The 17,740-nt window shown below is 33.2% G+C and overlaps 3 protein-coding genes across 41 annotated transcripts in view; 1 reads left to right on the forward strand and 2 right to left on the reverse strand.

The window, feature by feature from the left end:
- Positions 1–8,216, reverse strand: part of nf1a (neurofibromin 1a) — a 123,031-nt gene extending 114,815 nt beyond the window's left edge. For all 38 annotated transcript variants that reach the window (XR_012390931.1, XR_012390929.1, XR_012390932.1 and 35 more), the window contains exon 1: positions 7,925–8,216. Coding sequence is in view for 24 of the 38 variants with exons in the window: in XM_073923827.1 (XP_073779928.1) it covers positions 7,925–7,984 (60 nt within the window). In the remaining 14 variants the exon portion in view is untranslated. The remainder of the gene's footprint in view (positions 1–7,924) is intronic.
- or40a1 (odorant receptor, family 40, subfamily A, member 1) overlaps positions 1–17,740 on the forward strand; it is a 617,996-nt gene that overhangs the window by 247,818 nt on the left and 352,438 nt on the right. The window lies entirely within an intron of this gene.
- On the reverse strand, positions 10,631–12,903 carry lgals9l6 (lectin, galactoside-binding, soluble, 9 (galectin 9)-like 6). The gene is made up of 6 exons (XM_073923880.1): positions 12,695–12,903; positions 12,399–12,603; positions 11,901–12,020; positions 11,683–11,771; positions 11,390–11,546; positions 10,631–11,157 (listed from the first exon to the last, which is right to left on the reverse strand). Exons 1-6 carry the CDS (start codon positions 12,862–12,864, stop codon positions 11,008–11,010), a joined length of 891 nt encoding a protein of 296 aa, XP_073779981.1. The 5' UTR covers positions 12,865–12,903; the 3' UTR covers positions 10,631–11,007.

A 17,740-nucleotide genomic window follows, 5' to 3' on the forward strand; every position in this document is an offset into this window, starting at 1 on the left:
AGACTTTGATTATTTAGTATTACAGTTTAATGAAACTTTCATGGGCCACCATTCAATACAAATATGGCTTTCCACCCCTGTAACATCAGTTGAAAGGGTCTTGGCTAATCTTTTTAAAATTGCAAAAACATTTGCACATATTCTTTATCATCTTTAGTTTATCTTTGCTATAATTTCGCCAAATCTACTAATGCAGTTCCCTAAAATATGCATAATGTGGAGAACTGAGAAAGAATTGAAGTCAAAGCCCCAAAGCTGAATTAGATACAACATGTCATGGTATTTGGCATCCTCCGTATACCACATGAAATTACAATGTGGACTAGTGTCTGCAAATATCATTAATACGATTAAGATATATATTTTTATATGAACTCTGCATGTTTAGTGTATCTGCATGAATAAATAGCACAGTTTCGTACTTTGGTTATCATCACATCATGTAAACCTGAAACTCAATCATCGCAAGTGTTTGGCTTAACTAAGAAATTGCACCAGAAAATCAGTGTTGAACAAGATATTGTACGTCGAAAAGTAGCAGTAACAGTAATATATAACCAAATTATATATTTCTTTAATGTATATTTACCAAATAAATTGTTCTTCCGTGCTTTTATTTCAACAGGAATAATATGGAATTTGAAGAATTTTGTGGAGTTTTTAAAATTTTCAAGTTTGACATGATGATGATGATGATGATGATGAACTAGATATGTTTGACAAAATTTTAAAGTAATAAAATTAATTAAATAAATAAATACATTCAACCCAGCACATATAGAAAAGGGGAGAAAAAAAGAACAAAAAAAATCTGATATTTCAAGGAATCAGCTGTTAATCTGCTTTAGGTAAGTAGGCCTCCATTTGTTGTGCTAGACAGCCAAGTCACCGCTGGTTTCGTTAACCTGATGATTGCAACGGCCAGTGTGCGGGCATGTCAGAAAAACTCGGAAAAAACCCTGAGGTTCCCTCCTTCTTTCCGGCCCACTACTGTGTGGCCCTAAGAGAAAAGCGCGTGGCTGGAAAGGAAAGTCTCAAGACAGGAGAAGAACCAGAAAGTTAAAAAAAAAATAATAAAAAATCCCAAAAATTTGAAGAATTTTGTGAAGTTTCTAAAATACAAGTTTGACATGATGATGATGAGGATGAACTAGATATGTTTGACAAAATTTAATCAAATTAATTAAATAAATAAATACATTCAACCCAGCACATAAAGAAAAGGGGGGATTAATTTGGAACAAAAAAATAAATTAGAGGGAAAATAATTTTTGCCATATTAAATGTTTCTCAAAATAAAATATATTGTGTTCAAATGGGGAAAAGGTGGTGTTTTTTTACCCAAACATTAAAAAAGAATATATTTTACAACAGTAATCACATACCGTGTGATTATCCAAGGTTATGATACCGCCAGAAAAATACTTTTTGCTTGTTTAAATTACATATTAAAATTAGTTAAAAGTATATTTTTCTTAATTTTTGACAATTCCTAATAGTTTTATGTTCAACCCACTTAAATTTGTAAAAACAATTAAGTTAACTTAATCAATTTGTGTTGGGACAGCATGAAAGAATTAAGTGGAATCCAGCATTTTTACAGTGTATATTTGTTTGGACTCAACTCAACTGCCAACCGATTTGAACTTAAAAAGTTTATGTTACTACTCTAAAATCATCTGTTTATCATCTGTTTGATGACAAAGTCAACACAAATAATATATATGTGTATATGACTCGATATACATACAAGTTTACAGTTCTCAAACCATTTTGTTTTAAAACTTAAATGGTTTGCCGCAATCGGTTTCCTCAAACAGTTTGAGTTAACTTAACTTAATGGGTTTTACAGTGTGAGTAGCCATGGGCCAATATAAGATTCTAACGATATGATAACCTTGGATAAAAACATCACAGTTTCAAGGTGTTGTAATAACAGCTCTAAAATAAGTTTTTTTTAAATCTCTGAGTAAAAAACAACAACTTTTTCCCCCATTAAAAACAATATATTACATTTATAGAACAATATTTTGAAGCAGTAAACATGTCAGGCTAAATAATTTAAATAAATCATTGACTTCAGCCATCTTCATTAGTTAAAAAAGGACAGATTTCTTTACAACACGTTAGGGCTGCACGACATTGGGAAAAAACGTACACTGCGATATTAAAATTCTCTGCAATTTATAGTGCATTATTTCACAAGATAGCTTTAATAAATAAAAAAAATGAATAAACAAATTACAAACAGATAGAGCAAATATAGGAGCCTAACAGTATGCAGGTAGAAATTAAATAAAATAATCAACAATATGTACAATAAAGCTGTATATTCTTCATTGTGTAAACGATTAAAAACAATGAAGCTTTGTTAAAGCTACAAATGTAATCATTTTTTTGTGCTCAAATGTTTAACCTCACTTAAAATATTTAAAAACACAAGCAATTTGTAAAACTTTTACTTTATTATGGTTAAACTGAAATGACTCCGAAATTCTGAATTCTGTGTTCTGAACTGTTGTGACTATTGAGTATTCACACATTGCGATATCGATGCTAAAACGATATATTGTGCAGCCCTGCAACACATAAAAAAAAAAACATAAAAAAACATACATAAAACGTAGAAATGGTATAATGGAAATGTTTTACAGGTTTAAAACCTTTACTTTTCCAAACTGCGATAAACCTTGAAACAGGTTACCATCAGATGCCTAGTTTAAAAACACATAAGCGCGAATAAATGGTAAAAAACATTTTCCTTATTGGGTAAATTATCTCTTTAAGCTTCTTGCAACACAATAAATACTCAAACACCACCAATAAAGTTTAATAATCATCATCCCAAAGATTTTTTTTTCAAACAAGAATGTAGTCTACTTTCAGGTAAATGCTATTTAAAATCTCCTAAGCCGGGCATGTGTGTAACACAATGCATCATCAACCTCTCATTCCTGACTCAGAATTCTCCCCAGAGAGAGGACAGATTAGTTTTCCATGACCATGCAATGGCATCTGTGAGGTCATTGTTTCAAGGTGCTCTTTGCATTCATACAGCTGCTGACACGGCAATTACCACCGCTGAGAACTTGCTTTTTTTGCAAGCAAGAAAAACCCACACTTCACTGGCGATCATCTAAAACAATCACTCCTAGTGTTGTTATCCGGTAGTTTCCGTTCAGGAATTCTGCAACTTATGATCTGCTTGTAATTGCAATTGCGGTGAGCAGCTGTCATTCAAATCATGAGCACATACAGAGCAGGGAAAGTGCAAGAAGCTTTACTTGTCAACGTTTTGCTCTTTCACCAAGCCAGTGCCTTAAGCTTTCTGGTTTAAAATGCACTAAACCGGCTTAACGGTAAAACAGCTAAACTCCTTTTTACACTTTCATTAAACTGTTATGAGCCCCTAATCTGCTACACAAGTGAACAGCCTCTAAACTTGAAGCACACCCATTTGAAGCATATACTTTGGAAAAAAGGTCTCATTTTTATATTTTATAGTATTTATTGCTTTCTATCTTTCTTTTCTATATGCATATTTATGAATGCTACTGACTGTAGTTCAAGAACTCTGTAAATTAATGTATTTTTCTGCACAAAAAAGTTAATAAATGTAAAACAAATAAATAAAGGCCTAAGTGTTTGTTAAAATATCTTTGAAATATTGTTGAACTGCATTGCATGCTGAATGTACAAACAAGCATTTATGGAAAGCTAAGGTAAATTGTTTATATAATTTAACATTTTATTCAGATAGATACATACAGTTGAAGTCAGAATTATTAGCCCCCTTTGTGTTTTCTTTTCTTTTTTAAATATTTCCTAAATAATGTTTAACAGAGCAGGGAAATTTTCACAGTATGTCTGATAATATTTTTTCTTCTAGAAAAAGTCTTATTTGTTTGATTTCGGCTAAAATAAAAGCAGTTATTTTTTAACACCATTTTGAGGACAATATTATTAGCCCCTTTAAAGTTCTTTTTTTTTTCGATAGTCTACAGAAAAAAAACATTGTTATACAATAACTTGCCCGATTACCCTAACCTACCTAGTTAACCTAAATAACCTAGGTAACCCTTTATTTGTCACTTTAAGCTGTATAGAAGTGTCTTGAAAAATATCTAGTAAAATATTATGTACAGTCATCATGGAAAAAATAAAATAAATCAGTTATTAGAAATGAGTTATTAATACTATTTTGTTTAGAAATGTGTTGAAAAAAAAGTTCTCCGTTAAGCAGAAACTGGAGATAAAGTAAACAAGGGGGCTTATCATTCAGGAGGGCTAATAATTCTGACTTCAACTTTATATGTGATGTACTTAAATGTATCTGTTATAATGACATTGCAATTTGGCACATTTAACACATACTTTACACTACACCTTAATTAATAAATGTATGTTATTAAGAGATTTTCATTTTATCATATTTACAAGCTTTTCAACACTATATACTATTTTGCATTACAGTCCTTTTTGCACTGTTTTGCATCTGCACAACTCTGGTTTGCACTCCTTGCCATGTGCCCTTAAGTGTAATTGGATTGTTTACAAATTGATATTTTTACTTATATTTTTATGTGTAATTGAATTTATTTATCGTCTACTTTTTGTATAAATATTATATGTTAGGCACGTAGGCTCTGAGAGTAACGCAATTTTGATTCTCTGTATGTCCTGCACATGTGGTTGAATTGACAATAAAGCTGACTTTGACAATAGTGAACAACATATTACAGTAACAACTTATATTTTCAAGAAGCTTTTAAATCACACTATAAAAAGGCTGATTTTTTACAGTTAATTTGTCTGGTTTTCCAGTACAACTGTCTTAAGAGCCTTAAATCAAGACACATTAACGTTTGAGAAGCAAATTGACACAAGAAGAGTGTCAAACTGATCAACATGAAGCAGGTTTATGAATAAAATAAAAACAAACATCTGCCAGTGTGAGTGTGCTCAGAAATACTTTACTTATACAAGTACTTTTCCTTCAATTTGCCCACTGATAGATATTGCCAATGGAGATTCAGGGTAATCATATCTTGATTTAAGAATGTTAAACTGTTTACATTGAAATAAAAAACTTTGAGGGAGATATTCAACTTTTGGAGAGTATGCAAATGCTGAATCTATGATCCGTTTTAAGTAGGGCTGGGTGATATGGCAAAAATGCAATCGCCATATTATTTTCTATACTGAACGATAACGATATACATTTCGTTGTTAATGCTTCCAGATTAAAAAGAATATCCCAACAATGACTGAAGCCACAAAAATTGGAGTCTACATTAAATGGCATAACATTTTCGGACGATAGTTTTGGTGCATCTCTAATGTCAACACTTTTAGATTCCTATTGTTGGACACTTCTGCTGTGTGATTGGCTCTTAGATCAATATAGAGTAAAAAAAAGTTCAGAGTTTATCCTTAGTGACATACATTTTTATCACGGTTCAATATAATATCAGCCTATCCATAGTTTTAAGACCTTTTATATTTCAGATGGGCAAATTAAGACTTTATTAAAATTGCAGAAGTCCTGACTGTATAACTTTGACACACAACTTAGTAGCTTGAAATTAGCATGTATTTGTTTACATATTTTTTTTAAACAAAAGTAAAAACTAAATATTTTATCATAAGACTAGTGTGATGACAAAAGCGTTCCTCATTATACAGAAATGTTTTAATTTGCTGTTTATTGAAGTGTTTTTAATTAGCTAAATCAAAGTGGACCTTTAAAATTCTAAACAGATCGAGATAAAGTTAATTATATATACTAGTATATTCGTTCAGTGACAACTTGTGACAGGCTCCCTATACTGTTTACCATGGTACTTTGAATATTCTGCCTAAAATCACATGTAAATATGACTTGAAAACAACATTAGCACTATGTATTTTTTTACTATGAACAGTGTTGTACTTTGATAGTCGTTGGCTGCTAATATGATTTCTCCATTTAGAATTTGCAAATAATATTTTTGTAAAATTATATATTCATAGTGGAAATTATAGACATTGAGAGAGGTATTCAATTTTTGGCATGTATGCAACGTCAAGTCATAAATACTTTTTTTTTTACATGCTTCATACATGATAAACTTTATTTTTAATTTCAAATTATGACTTTTTTAAAAACAATCTTGGCTGTATAGCTTTGACAAAGCAGACTGAGACTATTGCATAATAAAGATTAAATAAAAGCATACAAATGCCAAGCTATTTAATATTATGACATTAGCAGGTATTTGTTTACATTCATTTCTTTTAACAAAAGTAGAAGCAAAATATTTGATCAAGAATGATACTGTATGACCACAAGAGTGTGGATAATTATACTGACATTTTACTAAAACTGTTGTTTATTTTAGCATTTTTGATTAGCAAAATAATTACTGGGTGCACCTTTTAAAGATCTAAACAGATTGAGGTAAAGTTGGTTTTATATTCACACATTCGTTCAGTAACAACTTGTGACAGGCTCCCTATATTGTTTACCATGGTACTTTGAATATTCAGTCTAAAATCACATGCAAGTATGACTTAAAAACAAAATTAGCACTATGTATTTGACTATGAACAGTGTTGTAATTTGATAGTCTAAGGCTGCTATATATGATTTCACCATTTAGCATTTGCAAATAATATTTTCGTGAAATTAGATTTTTACACTGGAAATTAAAAACATTGAGGGAGATATTCAATTTTGGCATGTATGAAACTTTAGAATCTATGCTTTGTTTTAAATGTCAAATGATGACTTTTTAAAAAGAAATCTTGACTTTAGCTTTGAGCAGGCTTGGAGGGTTGCACAAAAAAAGATTAAATAAAAGCATACAAATGTCAAGCTATTTAAAATCATGAAATTAGCATGTATCTGTTTGCATTCATATATTTAACAAAAGTAGAAACTAAATATGTTAACATAAGAATGGTGTTATCACAAGAGTGTGGATGATTATACTGACGTTTTTTTCTAAAACTGCTGTTTATTTAAGCATTTTTGATTAGCAAAATAATTACTGAGTGCACCTTTTAAAGATCTAAACAGATTGAGACAAAGTTGGTTTTATATACACACATCCGTTCAGTGACAACTTGTGACAGGCTCCCTATATTGTTTACCATAATACTTTGAATATTAAGTCTATAATCACATTTAAACATGACTTCAAGACAACATTAGCACCATGTATTTGACTATGAACAGTGTTGTAGTTAGTCATTGGTTGCTAATATGATTTCACCATTTAGAATTTGCAATTAATATTTTTTTAATTAAACTAAGGAGAGTGCGGATGTGTGAATATAAAACCAACTTTACTCCAATTCTAAACAGCAGCACCCACAGACAATCATATTTAATTCATAAAACAATACTAATGACGAGCTCAAGTACCTGTCAAAGCCCTAGTGCTGTCATTGCCACTTCGGGCTCGCAAAATGCCCTATTCTGCATTCAAAGTTTTAGACAACTTGGAGAAACACAAGTCACAGATAAACAGACACGACTGTTTTGTTTAGATTTAAAGGCGTTTCATGCACAGGACTGTAGATGCCTGTAATGCTGCTCCAGCTATGCAATCTCATCTCTCTGTATGTCAACAAGCACGGAGGGAGTCTGATTCCTTTTGTTTATATTTAGCCAGTGCGCGCGAGCGGCTCAGCGGAACATTCATCAAATCAATCACGACCCCACTCCACAACATTTGCCTTTTGCTGTCCAAATGCAACACATCAGGCCTGAATCAAGACATGCACGTATTGTATTTGGCCAGTGCAAGCCCAAAACCACCAAGCTCACATCTTCAACACAAACACCGCGAATGCACGCATATGCACGCACGCGTTCCGTCGTTTGCACGCTTGCTTTCTGGCCTTAAAATGTCAAATGTCCAAGTAGTGTTTTCCTTACCTGTTCGTCGAATCTGTTAATGATGGCCTGGACCCATTCCACGGGCTTGTGCGCCGCCATGCTCAGGCGGATGCGCGCGCCGCTATGTCTCCTATCAATCACTTTTGCGATCCCGATTCCTGCTCCCGAATCGTCCCGGGTGCTCCAAATACCCCCTAAACCGCTCCGCAAAATAATCAAGGAGGAGAACGGAGAAGGAGGTGGAGGGAGGAGGGGGGTTTGGTTTAGTTTTTCACTTCAAGCATACTCCACCACGCCGCCATGACACACCACCGGAAGTTTGAATCCTCCTCACTCTCTCTCTCCCCTCGCTCTCTCTGGCTTCAATCTTAGCGTTGCGCATGCGCGGAAATGCTACTAAAGAGCTGGAGCATTATTGCAAGAGGAATAGACAATGTGAGGATATATGTCATCTATCTATCAATCTATCAATCTATCTATCTATCTATCTATCTATCTATCTATCTATCTATCTATCTATCTATCTATCTATCTATCTATCTATCTATCTATCTATCTATCTATCAATCTGTCTATCTGTCTATCTGTCTGTCTGTCTGTCTGTCTGCCTGCCTGCCTGCCTATACAAGCACTGTAAAATAAAAGTTCATTGTCAGAAAAAAATCAGATTAGCCTACTTTTAGTTTAACTTAATAAATAAAGCTTTCGTATCATGTTAAATTATTTAGTTTACTTGTGTAAATGAAAGTCAAAGCGAACTGTCAGAAAATAATAATAATACTGAACAACTGAAACTTTTATTAGGTTGAGTTGCAGTCATTAACAGTTACAGTATTTCTCAATTGCAATTGGTACATTTCTCAGATCAGAATTGAACTTTGCAATACAGTAAGTGCATTTGTCAAAGCAACACGTACAAATAGCAAAACACGGTTACCTGCAAAAGCCAGACTCTTGCTCAAAAGTCTTAGTTTATCTCTCAAAACTATTTCTGTATCAATAAACAAGTCAGTGCCGAAAGATTTTCCTTAATTTAATTGAATGAATACAGATTTAATTATATTTCTAAAAGATAAGAAGTGAGCTTCAGTTCACAGACCTGGGTAATACACTCTATTATATGTCATTGTGTATAGATAAGACAGTCAAATTACTTGTCATGTTGTCAATATAACAGTGTACTGGTGTAAACTAGGGCGATATTTTATTGGCTGTTTGTACTGTAATTTGTTGACAGATCATGTCATTGGGATACAGAAAGGAAAAGACAACACTGCATAGCACAAAGAAAAAACAAAAGAAAAGTATAAACGGGAACATAGGACAACCTCCTTTTAGACCTTCATTAGAAAAAGTCAAGATTCACCTGGGAGAAATTTACTAATTGTAGACAAATTTAGAAAAACGTATCAGCCATGAACAAATGATTAAATATTGTGGGGGTGAGACTATTCAACAGAGACCAAAATACATTTTGATCAACATGACATAAGCTATTCATAATGTAGGAAACTGCAGAGAATTGTACATAACCATTTGCATGGATGTACAAAAGCATCTGAAACTCGTTCAGAGTAATGATAAACCATCTCGTGAGATCAGGCTGGAGAAACTGTTTTACTGATGTGCACAAGTGACAAAATTATGTGAAGATTGAACAGGGAGTTTTGAGAATTTCAGTTTTGATCTGAGAAATGTACCAAAGTGACTGAGAAAAACTGTAAGTAGAGCTCTACTGACACCTTAAGGTCATAATAAAAAGACTACAACAGATATTATGAGTTAGTCCACTCATAATCACCAGAGGGCGTTATGACCCTATAATATCAAGGTTTTATGAAATGTTAACAGTAGGTTACCCTTTCGTGCCCCTCTGATTCATTCATAAAATATTTTTTTCATCCATCATGGTTTTCTGTTTTAACATCCATAAATGTTCCTCAATCCAAATGTATTATTAGCTAATAATTTTAATAGGAACTTGCTTATCGTTGTTTATAGATTCCCCATGAAAGATGTGGAGTGTCACAGTGTAAAGTCAAACTCGTTTTAGTGTTTTTGCTTAACTTGATGCCAAGCAACATTTCTCTTCCCACTCAACAATATTAGAGAAACTGATATTTACTGACAGGTAATGAAGTTTCTGTAATGGATTTTTTACCAGTTTCTTGATATCCAATTTTGACATTAAAACTTCCAAATTACACCATATTGTCTTCAGCTAATGCTTAATTTGGCAAGCTGATGCACACAAAAATTGGACACATACAAACAGGCCCAGAGTTTTGTGTTTAAAATATATTTTCTGTAATGGATTTTCATAGTTTTCTTACATTTTACAGTAATATAAATGTAGGTCAGACTGATTAAATGCAGAGTATAGTTTAAAGAAATTAAGTTATTATTTTAAATGGGGGCAGCACAATAGCCTCACAGCACGAAGGTCACTGGTTTGAGCCTCAGCGGGGTCAGTTGGAAATTCTGTGTGGAATTTGCTTGTTCTCCCTGTGTTCGTGTGGGTTTCCTCCTCGTGCTCGGGTTTCCCCAGTCCAAAGACATGCACTATAGGTGAATTGAATGTGCTAAATTGGCAGTAGTGTATGTGAGTGTGTGCAAGTGTGTATGGGTGTTTCCCAGTATTGGGTTGCAGTTGGGAAGGACATCCGCTATGTAAAACATATGCTGGATAAGTTGAAAGTTCATTCCGCTGTGGCAACCCCTGAACAATAAAATGACTTAGCCAAAAAGAAAATGACTGAATTTTTATTTAGTTTTATTGTGCCGAACTCTACACTTGATTTTGATTGGTCAGTGCTAACATAATAACAATATACAAACTGATTAAACAAGCTCACCCTGGTGACTGCTTTATTCTTGCTAGAATGTATTTTTTCTTCCACCTTGATTTAAATGTAGAACGATTTATTCAGAGGAGTGTGAAAGAGGACGCATCAAATGAAATCATTTTTATTGTTTATATTAGATACAAATACATATTGTATTATCAACAGTTTGACATGTTGATTTTTCTAGATTCACAAGGAGAATCTATATAATATTATCATATGACATAAACTTGTTTGTGGAAGTTTTAAACATGCACTTCCTGCAATCCTGGATCCTTATTTCACATGCACAAAAATCACCTCCACATTTCCACGGACTTCAAAGACGTCGATGTCCTCCAGTTCAGTGAAGCGGTGCTTGTAAATGTGTGTTTGCTTGCCATTCACAAACACATCATAATGATCACTGTGACAGGAGATTTTGACCTGAATCACATACAAAAACATGACAATAAGATGTGCTGTTTGTAATCATTTCACACAAAAATTTCATTTAAAATCATCTCCCAAAATGCTAAATGGTGTTCAATAAATGAATGTTAATTTTAACTAAGCCTATCATAGTATCAGGCAGGCAAAGATTTGTACCAAAAATCTGTTTGATTTGAACTCTGTTGGAATAGAAAAGTTATAGGTGCTCTAAGGATGTGGGATCTACCTGAAAAAACTGGCCTCGGATAAAAGGCACAGGTCCATGTTTTTCTTCTGCCCCCCATTTCCCATTCTCCCAGGTGTTGCAGACTACAGCATTCTGATCAAAACGGCATTGGTAGTGAAATGCAATCCCAAATCTGTGGCGCAGATTAAACTCCATCCTAATGAAGATAGAAACATTAAAGTGGATATCTTGTCAGAAGTTATTATGACTTATTAAAAAAAAATGTTTTTGAACTATGCATGTTTAAATAACTTTTAACATCCACATTATAGAAAGAATATATTTCATCTCACCTTTTTGAGTCAGCATTAGGAACTCCATGAATAACAATGTCTTTGCCAGACTTCAGTCCATCACTGATCAGGGTTGTGTATGGAACGGTCTGAATGCAGTGAAAGGATTTTGACAAAATAGTTTTAAGTACAAAAACATAAAGTTCAAAAATATGAATGGCAGCTCAACTGCTTTACATTATAATATGCTAAGTGGTAGTTTGGTATTTTGTTCTTACCGCAGGCTTCTGGTAAGCAATGAAATCCAGCTCCACTGTTTTGTGCACTGAGATGGTGTCCACCAGAGTGAAGGGAATACGGTGTTTATAGTCCGCTAAATGTTTCCCGTTCACACTTACCTATAAAGAGACTTTACATAATAAGTAACACTGTAAAAATCAATAATTGTTCGTTATCATTCAAATGGATATTTTCGATGAATCGTTCTGTGTAAGTTAACTTTTGTTGGCTAAATTTTGTTTTGTTGCATTTCATTTTGATATTTTGTATTTATTCTTTCTTTTCCTTAATTATTTCCCAAAGTTTGCACAATAATTGAAATGAACAGCTAATTCTGAGTAACAGTCTGTCATTGAGCAAAAGATTATATGCAAAATTATTTATTTAGTAGTCAAAATCGGTCAGATAATTCATAACTCTTTGCTAAATTGGTAATTGCTAAATTGGTAAATGACCACAGAAATGATTTCTCATATTCCTAACAACTACTCATATACCTTGTATGCCTCCTTGGTAACATGGAACTCAAGAGTAAACGTTTGGCCTTTGATGAGGGGACAGGCAGACTTTTCTTCTAGCCCCCAGCTACCTTTCTCAAAAGTGTTGAACACAATATATGCAGGTCCATCATTAAAACATGGTTTAAAGTGCAGAGCGATATCAGTCCCGCACTCAGTGGCATGCTGGAGATTCACACCAAATCTGCAGAACACAGAACAGGGTCATATTTCTTTAACAATAAATCATAGAGACAAAATAAATTTGTCCTTTGAGAAATAAAAATGTTACCCACTCATTAGCAGTTGGTAAAACATGTCCAATTATGATAAGAGTCTTCCCTTCCTGCAGGCCTCCCAGTAGTGGACCAGAGAACGGGATGCTCTTTGTTGAAGATACACATAGAATAAGATTGTTAATGCATTTCTGATTTGGTAAAATGACCTTAAATGTGTATAAAGACATGCATGCACGCGTTTATAGAAAGATTTTAAAAAGTTTTGAAGTTAAGAGAATAAAAAAGTAATTTCTACTACTAAGTAACTTCAACTGCACCACATTTAAACACACCTTTGTTGCCCAAAGTGCTCCACAGTTATTTTAAATATACATAAAAAAAAAAAATCAAAATGTAAAATAAATCATTAAAAAACAATGCCATAAATGAGCCAGCCAACGGATGTCAGATAGGGAAGTTGCTCGAGGACTTTCCTTTTAAAAAGCTCATTAAAAATTTTTGTTTTCAACTGAGATGTAAAAACTTCAAAAGGTGGAGCATGCAAAATACATGGCACCCATCCTGCAAACAATCTTGAGCGAATCAGGTAATGCTTGTTAAACTTTCCCTAGTGTATATGGGTGAATGAGTGAGTATGGATGTTTCCCATACACACTCATTCACACACAAGGGCATCCGCTGAGTAAACATATGCTGGATAAGTTGGCGGTTCATTCTGCTGTGGCGACCCCGGATTAATAAAGGGACTAAGCCGGAAAAAAAATGTACTAATATAATATACTATAATATAATATAAGATAATATAATACAATATAATGTTAATTATACTTGATATTATAAAACATACACTAATGTTTGAGTTAAACTGTTATTATTTCTAACAATTAATTAAATATTAATTACTATCAACTCATTTAATAATAAAAATGTTGGTTAAGAAAAGGCATTTGTTGACAGTCTGCCATTCTAGTCTTCAGGATCTTCTGCAACTCTTCAGTTGAACAGTCAAGACTTTACTGCTGATAAAGCATCTTGTTGAGGGGTTTATATACAGTAGCAGTTATAAAGCCTGCCCAGAGGTTATATATTACATATAGTTATATAGATTTATCTGGAAATTACCGTTTTATCTTATCTAGATACGTAAAACTCATATTCTTATTGATCCTTTATCTAATAATGTTTTGCTGTGGCCCTTTTGCTTCTCACTTGTCAGATTATCAGCCAGTACTGTATATTTTATGTTTCAGTATAACTCCAATTTTAATATTAAAATGAAACAAATGGCAATGAATACAGAACCTATAGTAATAAAAATGATATTGTATTTATGTTGGGCGTTGGACTAACAACCCATCTCATAAAAACTAGATGTTACGAAACACCAATACAGTGCGGCTAAATATCAACTTCGATATAAATGGCCCTGGCAGTGAGTAAGTAAGTAAGCAATGTTGGACTTTTCCTAGTCCTTGCAGGTTAAAACATCAGTCAGAGGCTTTAAATAAGTTTAATCAATTTAATTAATTAGATGAACAAAGCATTACAGAGCTCCGGGTGTCAGAAAACAGCAACACAGGCTGTGTCTGTGTCAGCTAGGCACACCCAGCCATACCCTCTTCCCCCCATATTTATTGTCATCTATCATCCAGAATTATTAGCCCCCCTTAGATTTTTTTTATTATTTTTATTTTTTGCATTTCCCAAATGATGTTTAACAGAGCAAGGAAATGTTCACAGTATGTCTGATAATATTAGTCTTCTGGAGAAAGTCTTATTTGTTTTATTTCGGCTAGAATAAAAGCAGTTTTAATTTATTAGAAAACGATTTTAAGGTCAAAATTATTAGCCCCTTTAAGCTATATATTTTCAATAGTCTGAACAAACCATCGTTATTCAATAACTTGCCTAATTAACCTAACCTGCCAAGTTAACCTAATTAACCTAGTTAAGCCTTTAAATGTCACTTTAAGCTGTATAGAAGTGTCTTGAAAATTATCTAGTCAGGTATTATTTACAGTCATCATGGTAAAGATAAAATAAAACAATTATTAGAAATAAGTAAATAAAACTATTATATTCAGAAATGTGTTGAAAAAAATATTCTTTCCCTTCCACAGAAATTGGGGGAAAAAAGTAAACAAGCGGGGTTACAATTCAGGGGGGCTAATAATTCTGACTTCAACTGTTTATCAAAATCATATTCCAGATCATAATTTACTCTACAATTTCTTCTAATTCATGTGCAATTTTTATACCCAAATATGTAAATCTGTTCACTATATTGAAACTTGCCACACAATTATTGGGTTGCGTTCTGTCAGTTTTATTTAGATATAGAATAGAACTTTTGCCATTATTTATTTTTCATTTTCCCAAATGTATTGATAAGCTATAATAAAGCAGGCACTGGTAGACAGTTGGCTTGCAATAAAGTGAAAATGTTTTGAATATTCCAATAATCAATAAAAGATGACTATAATTTGAAAATGTAACATTGATATTTCATAATCAATTAAAAGTGAAATCAATTGTCATCAACAGCATTCCAATTAATAAAAGAAACTTATAATCCTCAAGTAAAACCAAATAACTATTAGAGAGAATTGAAATGAAGCAGACAACATTAAAGTCTAGAGTAATTAAATTAATCAAAGAGCCGAATTGAACTAAGACTAAAAATAATTTAATAAAAGGCAGACGTTGAGGAGTTGAAGTAGAGGTGAGTTCGACAGATTGCTGGACAGAATTCAATGCCTCATGAATTGATGGTTAATGACTGGAAATGTTATTAAGGACTCTGGTGAGCTGATTGAAGAAACCCAAGTTTTTAAAAAAATCTTTTTGTCTTTTCTCTGGAAAAGTCAGGACAACAGTCTTACGAGTTCTAGAGAACATAATTTTAGTAATTTACCTGCGAGTTTCATTGGACTTTGGACACATAACTGAACAATAACTGGATAAGAGTTCAGTATAGATAACATACACCCTCAAGAGATGTGGAAAAACTCTATTAAGACTTTTTGGTTCTGGCAATATTCGCAAAATTAGTTTTTGGTAACAAAATTTAGTTGTCCCAATGAAATCTGAATAAATTGTCTTGTTTCAGCTCATTTTAAATAATTAGTTTGAACAAGCAAAAAATCTGTATTTTTCTGAGTGTTTGATTTAAAGGCTGCATGATCAGGAGAATGCTCACTTAACATCTAAATACAGAGAAATAAGCTCAAGTTTTTTGTCACTGAAAACCGTCCAGATCTTAAATTTCCAAAAGAGTTTATAATTTCTTCATGATTAATACTTAATGCTGCACCGATGACAGTCATTGTAAAACAAAAATAAAAACACATACAAAATCAAGAGAAACCTGTTCAACATTTAAAAAAAAACTCCCTACACAGTAATCAGTAAAGCTCTTTTAAAAACCTAAGATTTTTCTGTGGCTGATGTTGCTGCTGAGGTTATCTGCTTTTCTGTATATCCTCTTTGGGGCTCTGCAGTAACAACTATATGACCCTGGACAACAAAACTCATCTTCTGTTGTGGGTGCGCTTTTGGCAGTAGCCAACAATACTGTATTGATCAAATTTATCCAATATATAAGAATACTACAACAGAAAATATTTTGTACATTTTCAACTGTAAATATATCTTCAGTTTATTATGAAAATATTATGAGTTAATATAATGGAGGGAAGTATGAAGAGAAAATATTCAGTGCTGGTTCTTGCTTCTCTGCCAAAACAAAAAATAAGGAAGAAAGAATTTGCTCACAGAGTTGATGAATTAGAGCAGCATGATGGCTCAGCGGTTAGCACTGTCGCCTCACAACAACAAAGTTGCTGGTTCCAGTCCCGGCTAGACTAGTTGAAATTTCTATGTGGAGTTTGCATGTTTCCCCTGTGTTCACGTGGGTTTTCTCTGGGTGCTCCGGTTTCCCCCACAGTCCAAAGACGTGGTATAAGTGAATTGGGTAAATAGTGTACGAGTAAATGTGAGTGAAGAGCATACACTGCGTAAATACATAGTTAGCGGTTCATTCCACTGTGGAAACCCCTGATAAATAAGGGACTAAGCCGAAGGAAAATTAATGAGTGAATAAATTGATGATATAGCTAAGGGTATAGGTGAGATTCAGGAGTTCATAACAAAACTAACCTAAGCCAGCTTCTGTGATTTCTGAAGCGGGTAGCGAAGACAGGCTTTTCGTCTGAGTAAAGACTGCTAATACACTTGTCCACCTGTTGTTGGCTATTAAATCATTTCATTAGATAATTTACTCACAAACATGGTAAACGTAGCTCTGAGATCATAGATTTGATAGCAGGTCACTTTTGTTAAATTGGTCAAATGCTTTATCTCTAAAGATATCTCTTTCTATCTCTAAAGATGTTTAATGACTAAAATATTTTAATTTTATATAATATTTTTTATAATGTTTTGATATTTTAATTCAATATGTCTGTTTAATAAAACAGTTTTGTTTAAATGCACCAAAATATATGACCTTTATTCACTAAGAAATGGATAAAAAAATATTCATTTTCAATATGGGGTGTACTCATTTATGCTGACCACTGTATATACTAATTATACTAATGAATGTTTCTTCATATATCCTAATTAAGCATCGCAATGATACTCACCTGACCTTGGTTTTCACAGTAAAACGTTCAGTTTCAATAATCATACCCCCATTTCCATTAACAAAGCAATTAAATGTAATTGTTTAGCCTGGATTTAAAATGTAAAGGGCATCCCAGTGGCTCAGCACGATAGCCTCACAGCAAGAAAGTCACTGGTTTGAGTCCCGGCTGGGTCCGTTGGAATTTCTGTGTGGAGTTTGCATGTTCTTCCTGTGTTGGTGTGGGTTTCCTTCGGGTGCTCCGGTTTTCCCCCACAGTCCAAAGACATGCAGCAAAAGTGAATTGAATAAACCAAACTGGCCGTAGTGTATGAGTGTGAAGCAAAGTGAAAGGGCATTCTCTGTGTAAAATATATTCTGGATAAGTTTCATTCTGCTGTGGCTAAAGGAAAATTAATGTATGAAAAATAAAATAAAGTTATAATAATAACTGATAGTCAACAAATAAGTCTTCTTAC

The sequence above is a fragment of the Danio rerio genome, chromosome 15, assembly GCF_049306965.1.
Source record: "Danio rerio strain Tuebingen ecotype United States chromosome 15, GRCz12tu, whole genome shotgun sequence".
NCBI classification, from domain to species: Eukaryota; Metazoa; Chordata; class Actinopteri; order Cypriniformes; family Danionidae; genus Danio; species Danio rerio.

What these genes read in the sequence shown, in the direction of transcription:
- lgals9l6 (XM_073923880.1), bottom strand. Translation starts at nt 12,864, where the DNA reads ATGTCTTTATACACATTTAAGGTCATTTTACCAAATCAGAAATGCATT. An exon ending in TTGCTTACCAGAAGCCTGCG is followed by an intron (nt 11,772 to 11,900) that starts GTAAGAACAAAA and finishes CACTGCATTCAG; the next exon opens with ACCGTTCCATACACAACCCT. An exon ending in TCCGAGGCCAGTTTTTTCAG is followed by an intron (nt 11,158 to 11,389) that starts GTAGATCCCACA and finishes TATGTGATTCAG; the next exon opens with GTCAAAATCTCCTGTCACAG.